The sequence below is a fragment of the Sander vitreus genome, chromosome 20 (genome assembly GCF_031162955.1).
Source record: "Sander vitreus isolate 19-12246 chromosome 20, sanVit1, whole genome shotgun sequence".
Taxonomy (NCBI): domain Eukaryota; kingdom Metazoa; phylum Chordata; class Actinopteri; order Perciformes; family Percidae; genus Sander; species Sander vitreus.
Genome location: NC_135874.1, coordinates 13,028,878 through 13,044,974, shown reverse-complemented (window position 1 = coordinate 13,044,974; position 16,097 = coordinate 13,028,878). Strand labels below are relative to the sequence as shown.

The 16,097-nt window shown below is 39.0% G+C and overlaps 1 protein-coding gene across 1 annotated transcript; it reads right to left on the bottom strand.

The window, feature by feature from the left end:
• Nucleotides 1–167: 167 nt before the first annotated feature.
• On the bottom strand, nucleotides 168–14,955 carry ncmap (non-compact myelin associated protein). The gene is made up of 4 exons (XM_078277559.1): nucleotides 14,478–14,955; nucleotides 2,854–2,960; nucleotides 2,310–2,394; nucleotides 168–1,307 (listed from the first exon to the last, which is right to left on the bottom strand). Exons 2-4 carry the CDS (start codon nucleotides 2,945–2,947, stop codon nucleotides 1,028–1,030), a joined length of 459 nt encoding a protein of 152 aa, XP_078133685.1. The 5' UTR covers nucleotides 2,948–2,960; nucleotides 14,478–14,955; the 3' UTR covers nucleotides 168–1,027.
• Nucleotides 14,956–16,097: the final 1,142 nt, after the last annotated feature.

Sequence of the window (16,097 nt, the reverse complement as noted above, 5' to 3'; positions counted from 1 at the left end):
AACAAAAACTCACCATATCAGAGACCTTTATTTAGAATCAGGAAAACATTCACCTCAATCTTTTCCTTTTACTCAAAATGTTTGAAGTTTTAACGTCCTTACCCATTTCATATCAATTTGTCCTCTTTAAAATGACACTTCATTTTAACAAACAGGAAAGCCATAAGTAGACATATTATTTTTTATTAAGAACCACAAAACATACAAATACAGGGAGCAATGGAAATAAAGTGCAAAATCCTTTGGCAAACTACAAAGGATTCACATCAGCGTGTTAGACTGACACCCAGATGTCTCATAAAATATCTCTGTGGTCTCTTCGTTATACAAGGTAATAAAAAAAGTACATTGACATTTTATAGATTTCTTAAACAAAAACTAATCTGAGAGAATCTGTGATCAGAAAATAAAGACCGTATAATACAAGGTTAACCAGATTTTGTAAATAATGTAATATGTTATATAATAAATCTGTAATATCAACACATTTTCCTCAAACATACTGGCATCCATTACACACTGAGTTAGCTTCTTTCATATTGTCTTTGTCTTCTCTGAAGTTTATACTAATCCTAAATTGACTTATGAACCTATGTGATCCTCTTTAATACAGAAATGTACACACGTATGAGCAATGTTCTCAAGCCATTACAGTCTTTACTACACTACCTTTTTTTCATTGTATTAGTAGTGATCTGCAAAGATTACAGAAATGTCTGGCATCTATACTCTGAACACTGACTGTAGCCAAAAAGCAAATCTTCTCAAGAATGTCTCAGTTCCCCATCATTCAACATTCTTCATGCAACCTGTTGTGTCTGTTTATGGTACCATTTTGTTCATGATGTATATTTTTCACACCAAAAGGACATGTTGTTATCATTGTAGTCGCCAGTTGGTGGAGATTGACAGTGAAAACACTAACGTCACAGAGAGTTTTCACAGGATTCAGTCTGCACACAGTATGTGGTCACGGATGAAGACGACACATCAGTCAGTGCCTGTTGTGAGAACCACAGTCTTGCTGCTATGTGTTTCTCATTGATGGAGAATTGTGTATGGTTATCGCAGTGGATTCACTGATGGTGCTGCATTGCTCTATGTGGTTTCCCTCCACACTGATCAGCTCCATTCTGGGCAGCTGGAAGCCATTCTCTGAAGCTGGGTTTAAATTGGAGATGCTGCCCGACACAGAGTTGACTCCCATGGTGCTCAGCGGCATGCTGCTCGGAACTGTGGATTGTGACATCTTCGGACGAGGTTTGGAGCCACCGCTGGCTCCCAGGACTCTGGATACATGTGTCCGCCTGGCAACAAATAAACCATGATTTTACTTCACTTGGGCTATCATTTAGCAAATTGGCATGTGATAAAAAAGAGGACAAATAAGAAAGAAAATACAGTTTTTTTGATACTGAATACTGTTTGAGTAACTTTAAGATGTCTGACAGAGCAAAGAAAACAATTAATTATAGAAAAGTAAGAAAAAATGATCTAATTCTGCTTACATCTTTTGCATGATTTTTGTCATTTGCATTGTCTATACTGTAATTTTATTATGTTGGTTATTCTGTATATCTAGTGCATGTCTGTCCATCCAGGAAGAGGGATCCTTCCTCTGTTATTGTTCCTGAGTTTTTTTTATTTTCCCAGTTAAAGGTGTTTTTGGAGGGGTTTAGAAAAGAACAGAAGGTGTTGTATGCTATACAGATTATAAATGTGATATTGGGCTATATAAATAAAACTGACTTGACTTGATGTGTAGAAGAGATATCTTTTTAATTCTCTCCTTTATCTGTTGTGCATTGTATTGTGACCCCTTGAGATTTATGGTACGACCCCTTGGGGGGTCCCAACCCTCACGTTTGCAGCGCGGAACGTTACAAAGTACCTTTACTCAAATACTTTAATTACTATTTCCATTTTATACTACTTTATACTTCTACTTCAGATGAAAATATTGTAAATATTGTGTAATACTTGATCGTTTTACTTCCTCAGGCCTCTAAAAAAGGTTGAAATAACAATATAAGAAGGGAACATCATGCAAAAGGGAATGCCGCAAGTTGCATGTGTCCAACTCATTCGACCTGTGATTTTGGGGCTGAGAGTAAGCATTGCGCCACTTTAAAGGATCACAAGCTAAAAAGGTTGTGAATATATTGATATGCACAATTGTTTTCATTAGCCTGATGAAAAAAATATAAACAGCAGCTAGGTTTCCAGTCCTTCTGGAAGCATTGTATGTTTGCTGGCTCATGACATTCACTATGCAGGAATTGTCCTGTCAAACAGGAATGCGGCCGTACCTGTTGTATGTCTTCAGGATGAGCAGGAGAATGGTAAGAAGGATGATGATACCTATGACGATGACAGCGATCATTGCCCCAGAACCTGAGAGACAGAAGGAATGAGTGATTAACATGTTAAAAGGTTGTCAGTCAGTGTGTCTCTTCTAAAATTTCCATTGGACACATTCCTTCTGATTCATGTGGTGCAACTTTTTCTACGTATCCACCAGAAGTAGTCTGTAGTATCTTAGCAACGACATCCCTCACAGGCAAACAGAACATGGCAAATATTTCATATTAAATGAATGAGTGCCACTCCCATACAAACTATCTAGATTAGGCTGCATGACGCGATAGGTAGTTCTTTATGAGGCTTGTCTTATCTGCCATAGGGGACATTCTAAGATCTGATGGTGTCCACAACAAACACCTCATTCACAAGGGTGTGCTTTATTGATATCCAATTTAAGAGGACAAGTAGACAATGCAGACACGCATGCACACGCACGCACACACACACACACACACACACACACACACACACACACACACACATCCTTACTCTGGATGAGTATTTGTTCTTTGGTCTTTGTAGTGGTGTTTGTGTTTGAAGGTACTGTAGTGTTGGTCCCAGGTGAGACAGTTGAAGCTTGCATCTTCAGCAATTACCTGCACAAAAAAACACTTTAGTCAACTGAATATTCTCTGAAACCATGACTACACAGCACTACGTTTATGTAAGGGTAAGGGTAAGGGTAATATTTTTCAAGGTTAAAACCGTTTCTGCTGCAGTCATACTACAGATTAATAAGCGAGGAGACAAGAATAGAATGAGGAGAGAATATGGGATTTGAAGATTAAAATATCAGCGTGATATAGTTTTTATAATCAGTAGACAGGTGACAGCAGCAGAGCGAGTGCACCAATGAATGATTGTTTTTTTTTAAACCACAGGAATGAGGAGCCTCACCAGAACATTATGTATGAAGTTGTAATCAGTGCCGACTTTACTCCACAGGACAGACGTGCTGGCCAGATTACAACGATCATTGAGATCTTTTTAAATACAGCTCATACTGTACTGTAGACTTTGTCGCCATGCAAACCTCTCTCCGTATGACTGACATAAAACTGATTGGAAAGACGTGATTGGACGGCTTTGTGTTTGCTCTTTATCAGCTGGCTTTACGATCACACAGCAGGTTCCTAAATCACTGTCATGTCTGCTAAAGCTTTATGAAAACATTTGCGATGTGTATCACCAGAAAGACTGATGCAAGCCAGAACAGACGAGGAAACAATGTTGAAACATGTAGGACAAGTGTGTTACAGGGCTGCAGTGCTGTGCTACAGTTCTCGTTTTGGAACATGAATTCATTGCATATTAACACCCACCTCCTATATGCACATATACACACACGATAAGGTTGTTGAAAGGGAGTAGATATTTTCCGGTGTAGGTTAAAAATGATGTCTGGTGATATTTTATATTTTTTCTCATTGTTACAAATAAACTGATCCTACTAACTAAGTATTATCTGCGTAGACATAGCCTAATATAACTTGTTCCTCTGTTCCATAGGCCTCCATTGTCTTCCAAAAATGATTAAAAACACATCAGTGAGCCACACGTTTGCACTGGGTGACATGTATGTACAAATATTGACTAGAGCACATGTGTCAAACTCAAGGCCCGCGGGCCAAATCCGGCCCCTCGCACATTCTGGTCCGGCCCGCGTATCAATTTAGGTTCACAATACATTTTGGCCCGCCTAGTTGTGCACCAAACCAAAAACGTGGGAAACCGTTTTTCAACTTTCAATTACACGACACTCAAAGCAGAATTTGGCAGATTTGCCGACTCTGAGACTAAGAAATCCCCCAGAAGCAGAGAGTTTTCATATTCAGGCTGTGAAAGAGCTTGTTGTGAGTCAGCTGTGTGCTAGCCTACTTAGAACATGTAATCATTGTTTTGCTCGATTTGCTAAATTCTAGGATGGCTTTGGAACTTCTTTGCTGACTTTTTCAGGGCTTCATGTGGACCAAACTGTAAGAGAGAAGACTGTATGACACATGCAGTAATTGAGTCAAAGATATTTGACTTTTTCGATGAAATAAAAGCATGTCAATAAACTCTACACGTCTGGCCCTTGGTGCGATTCTCTTTTTCCAGTGTGGCCCTTCGTGAAGATGAGTTTGACACCCCTGGACTAGAGCATCAAAAGCTGCTACAAATACTCCTGTTTGAGTAACATTTGCAAAAAACTACAGTTTTAGAAAATGACTGAGCCTTTTTTTTAAATATCAATTTGTGACTGTTTTTTTTTTAAAGATTTACATCTTCAGTACGAACATATGGACTTGCTGCTGAATGCTGCAGACTGGGTAGGGAAGTTGGAAAGTATTGAAAGATAGACTAACTGATTTTGGTCTTTTCATGGAATTCGTTGACAATAAGGAAAATATCAAATAAGACTAGCATTGAATCTTGAAATATTTCCTCCTCTCGTGTGTCACTGGTGACTCGTCAAAAACATCGCAAATGTTTTCCTGTGCGTTTGTCCTTCTCTTACACCCATAATTCTCACGAGGAACATGTCCTAATATAAAGATGCAATGATGTGATTTTTGTTCTCTGAAAAATGACTCATTTAATCATTGTTTTCATTGATCTGAACACATTGTTATCTTGATCTAGTCTACTGTGTTGCAATCGTTACATGTCACGCGGAGATCCTCTGTTATTAAGAAGGATCCCTGATACTGTTCAGGAAACAATCCACACACAGCTGTAGGTCAGGGCTGGCCCTGAAACTAATACTGGTACTTCCCACTGAGTCGGGATAATACGCCTTCGCATGCTCAGAGATTAAAAACTCATGCAAACTTAACATGAAATAATTACACCTGCTGTCACTTTGTTTTTGAGCTCAGTACATGTAGGTTCATTTTAATTCCCACTGAGCCTGTTTTAGAAATGTCACTCAGTTTCCACTTCTTCCACCCTAGAACCACATGAGCATCATCATGGGAGTTCCTCATCCTCTTTTCACGCAGATGAGGCGGCCACTCAGTCATTGAAGTGTGACTCAGCCACGTGATCATTATTATTTACATGATCATCTTTAAATATATCCCTTGATCTGTCGCATCAGAAGCATCTATCTACATGTTCATGCAGGCAGTTTTGTAAACCTTAAATGTGCGGTGGGTCATTTTTTTGTGCGTATTCACTTTCATTTCTCATTTAACAGTTTCAATGATGACTCCTGAAATCATCCAGCGGGTTATCATGTCATAATTTTGTTAAACTGTCTGAGAAATGTCAGGTTTTACGATCGTGGGGGTCAGGATCTCACATTTTGCAACCAAAGATTTTTTAATTATAGGAGACAGATGAAGTAAGGTTCATTGCATTAAAACACTTGTTGTATCTAAGACATGAGTGACATTGCACTGTGTCTGCTGGGGGTGAAGCACAGCAGCACAATCAGAGCAGGTGCTCCAAGATTTGCATCGGCTACCTTAACACAAGGAAGAGCAGACCCACACACGCACACACGCACACACACACACACATCCCTTGTTGTCTCTATTCTCTAAGTTAGATTGACTGCTCTATTGATAACATCCAAATTCACAAAAAAGTATGCAAAACCTTTATAGCATCAATACCTGTGAAGATACCGCTGAACATGATTAAGTTTATGAACCACCAGTTAACTTAATGAAAGTTTGTTGACAGACATCAGACTGCTGTCCCTCTCAAAAGCACTAACTGAAGTCGTATTATAGCTGAAAAGGTGGAGGGTTCTGTGGCTTTCTAATGAACACATGGCAGCTGAAAGATACTGTAAGCTGACAAACTTTGTCTTCTCTTTCACACACTTATTTGTTTTCTGCTACAAATGCTGCCACTGTTCAGATGGACGTTTTTGGAATATAAACATATTCGCTTTTTTGCAGAGTTGGATGAAAAGGTCGATACCACTCTCATGTCAGTCACTACGGTAAATATGAAGCTACAGCTGGCAGCCAGTTATCTTAGCTTAGCATGAAGACTGGAAGCAGGGGGAAACATCTTGCCTGGCTCTGACCAAAGATGACAAAATCAGTCTACCAACACCTGTAAAGCTTGATTGAATTAATATGTTATATTTTGTTTGTTGAATCAAAAAAACTAAACAATTTGCACTCTTTCTTGGCTGGAAGTAGTAACCTCCTGGAGTCTCCACTAGTTGCTGGCAACTGTTCCTGGAAAATTGTTGAAGCTTTGGTTTTTGTACAGATTAAAAAAACAGGTAGGCAGATTTTGTTACCTTCCGACAGAGCCAGGCTAGCTGTTTCCCCCTGTTTATAGTCTTTATGCTAAGCTAAGCTAACAAGCTGTCGGCTCCAGCTACATATTTACTGTAGGCTACAGATATAAGAGTGGTATCGATCTTCACATCTTACCCTCTGCAAGAAAGTGAATATAAGTTTTTTATACATGTTTTTTAATTAAAAGGTTTTAACTAGTAAAAACATTTATTTTACAATCAAAATGTATTTCCGTTCACACATGTTATTAGATTAGTTTTGTATGGACAAATACATTGGCTTATGTACACAGCCTTAACCATTAATGGAGCGGAAAAGTTTACATTTCACCTCCAAGTTGTGAATTTCCTGGAAGCAATGTAAAGGACCATTTACAACCCCATACATGTGACACACGTTCCTGTATTAGGGTCAAGATTTGTAGAAAATATTCCACAAACTAGGATTTTGACTCTTTCTTAATTGGGATTTGATGAAAAACCAAATCAGAATTTCAATTACAGGCTGACAACAGAGACTTGAAGCTAGTCCTCGATACTTTGTGTACTGTGTACTGTACGTCTTATCCAGCTTCCTGCTTAACAGCAAACATTGCACAACCAGCTTCTCGTAGTGATTAGTAATGACATATATCATATTTGCTGTTTGTAGTGGTGACAGTTTCTGATAAGTGGACTAATATATGCTGTGTAAAGTTGGTAATACTACTGCTTTGGCAACATGGTGCAGACATCGTAAATCCCACATTTGCCTAAGAGGGCTTTGCAAAGCACAGGCAGCATGGCATCATTAAGGGATGTATATTTATTTGTGCCTCTATTTACAGTTATAAACCTTTTTACCTGAATTCATAGTCACAGTCAGCTGTTTACAGTAAATATTAATATATCTGCAGACTGACATTTAACAGGCTAAATGTAGCATTTACACAAACACAGAGATGGACTCAGGACTAAAACAAACATAAGACATCAATTTACTACTACTTGAAAGGCACCTGATTCAATTGTCAACAGACAAGAGGGACTTTGTACCCTTGTGCTAATCATTTCTATGCACAAGACACATACTGCTCACAATATTGTATTCCTGGTGGACAATATTGTACTTGTATTTATCAAGTTTAAATGACGACACTTTGCATTGTACAGCACGGAGATACATTTAGCTCAAGCAGGTTTTTTATTTATTTATTTTTAAAATATCAGCGTGATACATTTTTGTAATCAGTAGATGGGTGACAGCAGCAGAGGGAGTACACAAATGAATGGTTGTTTTGTACAAACCACAGAAATGAGGATCCTCACCGGAACATTATGTATGAAGTAGTAATCAGTGCTGACTTTACTCCACAGGACAGACTATTGGCCAGATTACCGCTATCATTAAGATCTTTTTAAATACAGCTTATAAAGCAGTTTTTTGTTTTTACAGTTACATTGCTGACTGATAAACTGTTTGCTTCTCATAAAAAAGGTAGATGATCATATTACAAGTTTTTTTTTATCATTACTTCTGCCAAACCTTTGGTAAGAGCTGCAATGCCAGAACAAGGTATCCTATAAGGAACACATCACAAGCCAGCGGGACACCAAAGGGCAGTATTGATTGGATCGATTAAAGTGCTCATATTATGATTTTTGGCTTTTTCCCTTACCTTTATTGTGTTAAATATCTTTTTTTGTGCATGTTATAGGTTTACAAAGTGAAAAAGACCAAAGTCCACCCCAAAGGCACTTACCATCTTCAACAGAAAACACTGTTCACAAACTGCTCCAAACAGCTCTATTGTAGTCCAGCCTTTACTTCCGTGACGAACGTGCGTCACCGTGTAAAACATGTTATAATGCTCGCCTAGCTGCTAGCGTGGCACTCCCTCATACTCTGCTTCTGACTGGGTAGTAGTCCTTACCTAGCTACTGCACATATGAGACTCCAAACAAAGACGGAACAGAAGTAAGATGCCTCACTCTGAAGCTAAAACAGAGAGCTCAACACACAGGGTGAAAAGAGGAGCTGCAGCAATGTGCAGTATAACAAAAATATGGTGTTTTTTGAAAATTAAACCATGTAAACCTATTCTGATATAACCTCTAAATACAATTATGAACCTGAAAATGAGCATAATATGAGCACTTTAAGCAAGTTTGAATTTGAGTTTGATTTGAGCTCATCTCCTGTTTTTTGTGTGCTGTGTTGCACTTGTAGCCATAGCAGTAGTGCTGCCTCTTGTACAATTATGTACACGTATGTGTTGGCGTTGCCAACTGCAGCCCTGGCACATGCCTGGCATTTCATCAGTACCGGGTGGGTGTGTCAACTCCTTCAGCATGGGGTGTGTCGACGTGGTGGTAATTACAATAAAACAATAAGGTTTAGGTGTAGGTTTGACGTAGTAGTAGAAGTCACATAAAGATCTGGAGAGCCCTCAGGTGAGGAAACACACACAGTTGACACACCTCATACTCAAATGCAAAACTGACCCTGGTACTGCTCGCCATCCTACAGTCAGTTCCTGACTTCATGACTTCAACCGGACCTCCTGAAAGACAAACAACTTGTGCTTGGCACTAGCTAAATACTGTAGCAAATACCATAATTGCCCCTGAGCATTGTACATTACCAAAAGTGTTACGCAAGAACATCAGCTAATTAATACTTGAAAGATGATAATTTTTAAGCATGCAGTAAAAAGAGAACTGGCTCACGTCATAGGTACATTTGACACCAAATGTTTCCGCTGCATTCAACCTCCTCCTAGAAATTAGGTGAGGAGAGGTGTCTATCTACATTTATATAACACCATAACATGGAAAATGTTTTCGCTCCACATTAACATTAGTTGAAAACTATGTCAGAGATGACAAGACAGAGTTGCTACCGATTGATTTTGCTCTTCACATTCATTCAGATTTCAAATTCAGTCAAATCTGACCTCATCATTTGCACAGCTAACCAAAAGAAAACACTTGTTTAAAATCACTGACCTCTGAGACAATCCCACATGTATAGCTGTTTCCCCCTGCTTCCAATCTTTATGCTAAGCTAAGCTTACCGACCACTGGCTGTAGCTTCATATTTACTGTACAGATTTGTGGTATTGGTCTCCTCATCCATATTTCCACCAGAAAGCGAACAAGCACGTTTCCCAAAATGTCAAACTACTCCTTTAACCACAAAGCACAGAATCACATCAGCTGCTAGCTGGGGTGCTAACCAAACAGCATAATCAACTGATTAACTTCATCCGTCATCCATAGATTGGAAATGTCATAAACAATAAACATACTGTACATCCCTCATTGTCATTAATTCAAGTGCAAGTAAAGTAAAATGGCAAGAAATAGGTCCCAATGTGAGAACAAAATTGTTCAAATCCACATGATTCTTTTCTGTTTTCATCTGATTTCCTGGGTTTTAATTTGTGTTTCAACTTGTTTCTATTTAAATATTGTTATGTTTCCCCCACATCTATGTATCTATGTATATGTATGCATGGTTTATGCTTGCATACATATGTTTTTGTCTTTGTGAAGCACTTTGGGGCAAATCTTGTTTGCTTTTTATATGAATAAAATGAACTTAAAACTTGAACAAAACTTTTTTTTATGTTTTTGGGCAAAGGAATTGTAACTAGAGTTAATCAGATCACTTTGACGTCAGCATTTACTCTACTGTATTACTGTAATAATAGTTTGTTTGTTGTTCCACAAATTGCAGCTCCTCGCTAACATGGCAGATTCAATATCCTTTCTTCCACCCTCAGTAAACAAATCATTTATTGCTTTTTCAGAGAGCGCACTCTCAACGCAGAACAGGAACGATTTAGTTTCCTCTTTTTTTTACGGGGAAAAACCAGACAAAGCTGTTAACCGGTTGACTTTTTCCCCGTTCATCCACACACACACACGTGTTTAACGCAGGCTCCAGCACACAAGTTCATGAACACGATCAAATGGCGGTCTTGGAGTCAATATTTGAGCAGTCTATTAGCAGCAGGTTAATAAGACACAGGTGGAGCTATTAGTTCAGCAAGCATACAGTCTGGAGTCACAGCAGATGTAAATTTCCCATATGATTTGTTTTCTAGATGTCACACTGAAGAGGGACTTAACTATGACTTTTATCAACCTCAATCCATCACCAAGGGATTTGCAACAGCACTGACAGGTCTCTGAAACAGCGTACGGCGGCCTGTTACTGACGTCAACGATGAAATGACATCACAGAATTAACAAACTGGCGAATTAAAAAAGATGTGTGTAGTAAAGAGGTAATATATGATGATTGTGTTTCAGCTTATGGTGTAAGTATTGTTAAGTTGTCGGACTCGACGTGTAGTCGTGAAATGAAATATCTACATATCATGATGGGTAAAAGTGACTAAAAATGCAACTATCATCTGAGTACCAAACTAGGTTTGAAAAAGTATGATTTTAGAAATGAACTTTGACCAAATGTTCCTATATTAAGAATCATACAACTGGGTTAAGATGGAAGATGGAAGATTGTCATCGACAATCTTCCACACTGTAGGTTTGCACAATAGCTGCTCAGCTTACAATGTATTGTTCACGAGGTTACAAAAAGCATGACAAATGGATTTATAGAAAGATAGCGAAAAAAAAGACTTTGATTGAGCCAATAGTTGTCTAAACTGGCTGAGTTAGAAACAGACTAGTCTATATCCATGACGTTCCACTTCCAGGAATGTTCCATTGCAATTTAGGCCCGCTATCCGTTGCCTTGGGCTTCCTTTGTGTTGGCATTTTAAACTCCGGTCGATTTATGAGGACTATGGTTAACCTTTTCTCAGATCTCTGCAGGGTAAATCCAGACAGCTAGCTAGACTACCTGTCCAAGCTGAGTTTTCTGTTGCACGACTAAAACAACTTTTAAACGTACACGTCCCACCAAAACAAGTTCCTTCCGATCCTATTTTGCAGCGGCACCGCGGCTTTTCTCCGGTACTTAGCACCGCCCAAGACGATTGTGATTGGTTTAAAGAAATGCCAATAAACCAGAGCACGTTTTCCTCCCATCTCCGAATGCTATGTGGAGTAGCCAGACCCTCCTCTAGCGCGCTTTGGAGGAGGGTCTGGCAAAGCGGGACTAAAAACAGACTGATGGCTGGGATACAGTGGAAGGTGTTCACTGATATTTGTGGCCATTAAAATAATTTTACAAACATGAACATTGCGGTCACATTTACAGTACATCACTGTTTAGCTGAAATAGTCAGGTAAGGATAAGACGTTTTCTGGGTTTATTTACTGTGGTCAGAAGTTCCTTTGTACTTAAAAATCAATCAGTCAGTCATCTATTTGAGTCAACACATCATCAACAACACTGTGAACTGAAGGGATTTTGAATGCTTGCAAAGTATTTAAAGGCCTGATGAAATCTGATTAATCTCATGTGATATAGATATTACAATGACAGAAACCTGCTTAACTTCTGGGTTCTGATTAATACCACATTAAATGACTAATACTAACGTCATGTTAGTCAGAATTAAGTCATGTAGTAGAACTGGGTTTCCTTTTGAGCTGCCCTTTTCATTGTTTTACATTTTATTAATCTAACATTGACACCTCGGTCTGCTCCAGTATAACCTAACGACCCCCCCCAATTAGCATTTAATATTGAAGATGTTTGCTGCTGACAAGAATACTTTTTATTAGAGTCTAGCATCCTGAAAAACAGCTAATTTTGTGTAAGAGGTGAAGATTGAGAGTCTTTCGCACACGTGCTCTTCTTGCTGGTATGTCCAGTATGCTTTCTAAGGCCGGATAATAAAGCATATTTTCAAACAAATCTTATCCGAGTCGAAAATGATAACAACAGAAGGTATGTACAATAGCACTGTGATTATCATCTACAGAGCCAGACAGAAGATTGGTTCCTTTTTCATGTGAAAATCAGTTCAAACTTCTTAGGTTGATCTAGTTACAGCCTCATTATAACTGCATATACATTATTCCATAATGAAAATGAGTTAATATCATATTGTGAAAGGGGATGGAGGGAATGGCCTGCTGACTGTATGATGCACCCTGATGTACTTTTATGTTTTTTAGTAGCCTAGGGCCGCAGCTATCGATTATTTTAGTAATCGAGTATTCTACCGATTATTCCATCGATTAATCGAGTAACCTGATAAGAAATACTTTTGTTTTATTGAAGAGCAATAATAAACAATAGTTTGGTTAAATTCCATCCTGAGACTGATCTGTATATAGGCCTGTATGTAAATATATGTATATGTAAATATTAATTATACTCAATCTAATCTAATTTATATATAATATATAAATTAAAATAGATTGAGCTCTGTTACACTTATGCTAGTAGATCGTTGATCGGCTGTTTCTCCGTGAAGAGAGAGAGAGAGAGTGAGAGAAAATGGTGCGCAACAATCAGCTGTTTCTCCGACGGGACAGTCAACAAGTCGGCTCTTTAGATCAAATTGTGGTCACTGCTACGTATTTTCTTGTCTTTGTTTTTGGTAGTTGTTGTGTTTGGTGTATTTTCATCGTCCATACAACTCTGTGATTTACTTTAGTCGGGTCGTCTTCGTGGAATGGATGAGAAATGGTTTCTGTTGAGATGCTTAAGCATTGACGTTGTGCTATTATTGTGGTAAGCTAGTTCGGTTTTTCAGTAGACACACTGTACAGAGTTCTCGTTTTAACTACGTTTGAACTGATTCCAAACTTTGGACACTTTCTGTCGTTTCCTCCAGCCTGTCTCTTCTCCTAGTCCCTCACTATTTACACTCGGCGGTATGGCATGACACGGCATGTGCCGCCAGCAGACTGAGCAGCGTCTGGTGTGCGACAATAATAATGATCCGTGTGGAAACACCGTCCATCAACAATACAATGTTGGTAAAATTGATTTAACGAAGCTTCGAGGCAAATCATTTTGCATCGAGGATTTTTTGTAATCGATTTATTCGAGTTATTCAAGGAATCGTTTCAGCCCTATTCTTTAGGCTTTTTATGCTCTTTTAAGGGTTACATTTGTCATTTTATCTTCTAACTCGTGTCTCATCAAATTACTACTGTAGACCAATGACTAAATGCTAAAAATAAAAACTCATACATACTGAATAAACTGACTATACGTATACCATCCCAGTGACATTTCAAAGTGATCCAGACTCTAATTTAGCCTTATTTAACCTCAAGGTGGTTAGGTGCAGCTGGTATGCAATCACAGTCATCAACGTTGAAAGAAATGACTGCAGCTGATTTAATGAATGAGGAGCAAGTAACTTTTTAGAACTATACAGACATCTCCCCTGGTCAAATGACTACACGTCATTGTTTATAAAAAAAACTAAAAAAACAAAGCTCACACAAAGTCCAAAATGATTAATAAATCATCAGCATGCCACTGAAATATTAAATGAAAACTCGGATTTAGAGCAGCAGAACTATACAAACAGCAGTCATATTTTCCTACAACGTAGTGGCAACTGATGAGATGATAAGTAGAGTTGTTCCATCAAACAGTCACTTATCAATAAGATATACACAGGAAGATAGTGGCGAGGACTGACATGTCATCTTCCCAATGTAAAAACTGGTTTAACAGTAAAAACAGATTTCTAAATCTGAGGACTCTCTGGAATGTGAGCTATTCCCTTTCACCTGAGACTCACCTGCTGTCTCGCCACATTATCTCTGGGAGAACCTCTGTTCTCTCTCTCACACACACACACACTCACACACACACACACACACACACACACACACACACACAGACCAACTGAAGTATTCCACTCAACCAAAATAGACGAAAGTTTAGAAGGAAAACCAAATCTGCCAAGATAAGTAGTAGTCAAAAGCAAAGACTTACCGTCTCCTCTTTAATTTCAGCCCAAGCCTTCTCCAGATGGGAGACTGAGCAGCTGCAGAGCCCCCTCCCTCAGCTGACTGATAGGGGCATAGTCCACCAGTGGAGGGCTGACAGTCACAGAAGGTCTGGGGAGGGAGGCACGAGGGAGTAGAAGAGTGTGTGCTACTCCGATAAGTAAATAAGTCCCAGGTGCTGCTAAAGTGACAGTCCCACAGGTAAAAACAACCAGAGATGCCTCTGTGTGTGTGCTTTCTGTGGGACTCAAAGTGTTTATGTAAAGAGGAGGAGGAGGAGGCTCCACGCTTGCTAACTTGTTGCTCTTGAGCTGCTCCTCGCTGAGAGTAATAATCGCAGGCAGCTGGTTTTTCAGGTCCTTCCGCCTGGCCCTTAGGCGTGCCGTTGCCGCTGATCAAAAAGAGAGGCGTCTCTCCAGAGTTGTCTGCTCGGCTCGGCTCTCACCATGACTACTGCCTCTCAAAATCAGACTGGCTGCATCTCGCAGGATGTCTCACATGAACTGCAGAGGGTGGGGCTCTGTGCATTTTGTCAAGGAAGATGAAAAAATATATAAATAACATATAATCTATTAAAATCTATCCTCTATTTTTGACCATGTGCATCTGTGCATGTGTATTTTCTGAATACATGCATGCATGACTGTCTTTTTTTGTGTTGTATCTTCAATCAAATCATTACCTTGTATTTGTGGAGAATAATAAGACTGCATGTGTGTGCATGTTTTGTGTGAGTGTGTAGACAAAGTATGTGGTTTCAAAGTCATCACAAATGTATTCATCTTTGCACGAACGCATTTATGTATGTAGTTGAAAATTAACTGAATCACACTTGTCCAAAGGGTACTGGGTGTGTTTGTACAGTAGAAAAGATACTGTATGCAACAGTGTTTTCTTTTTCTATAGGACAATAAGCTCCATTCAGACACTTGACCAATTGTGTAAATGTTGTCCACTAAAAATGTTTTTACTGGCAATAATGTTCCTGACTGTCCTACTATCTGTCTCACTCTTATTGTAGCACCTGAAGCTCCTGTAACACACCCGTCGATTCGTGGTAGTCTTTCTCCAGACAGTGCCAACAATTCGTCAGGATCCTCATGTTACCTCCAGGGGCTAGGTGGTGCCCATGACTGTAAAGCAAGTCAGTGTTGTGCCTTTGTGAAAAGGTGTAACTAAACTGCATTTGGGCACACACATTGTTCTGCTTCACCTGATGGCCTGAATACGTGCATAGAGTGTTGGTGTCCTCATGTTCAGAGTGCTTCTTTAAAAATTGTAATCCCCCCTCCCCCCCCCCCATTGTGTTGGTTTTAGTCAAGTAATACTAGCTAATGGTAAACACCTTATTTTTTACAGTCTATGGTAAACATCCTTTGTGCAAAATGTGTTTGATTTCACTAAGACGAAAAGAGGGGGATCATCATTTGTTAATTACTTATTTAGAATAATACAGTAATGCTATCTAAACCTTACAAGAAGGTGATTTATTTATTTAGTTTGTTTTTCATAGTCAGAATTTGTTGCGTTTCTCCTGAGTTAGCTAGCTAGCTAACGTTAGCTGTTAGCTGTTTTCTTCATCTAACGTTAACGTTTCTTTGTGTGT

Coding starts and splice junctions, on each gene's coding strand:
- ncmap (XM_078277559.1), bottom strand. CDS start 2,947: ATGCAAGCTTCAACTGTCTCACCTGGGACCAACACTACAGTACCTTCA. Junction 2,395..2,853: donor AGAACAAATACTCATCCAGA/GTAAGGATGTGT, acceptor TCTGTCTCTCAG/GTTCTGGGGCAATGATCGCT. Junction 1,308..2,309: donor ATCCTGAAGACATACAACAG/GTACGGCCGCAT, acceptor ATTTGTTGCCAG/GCGGACACATGTATCCAGAG.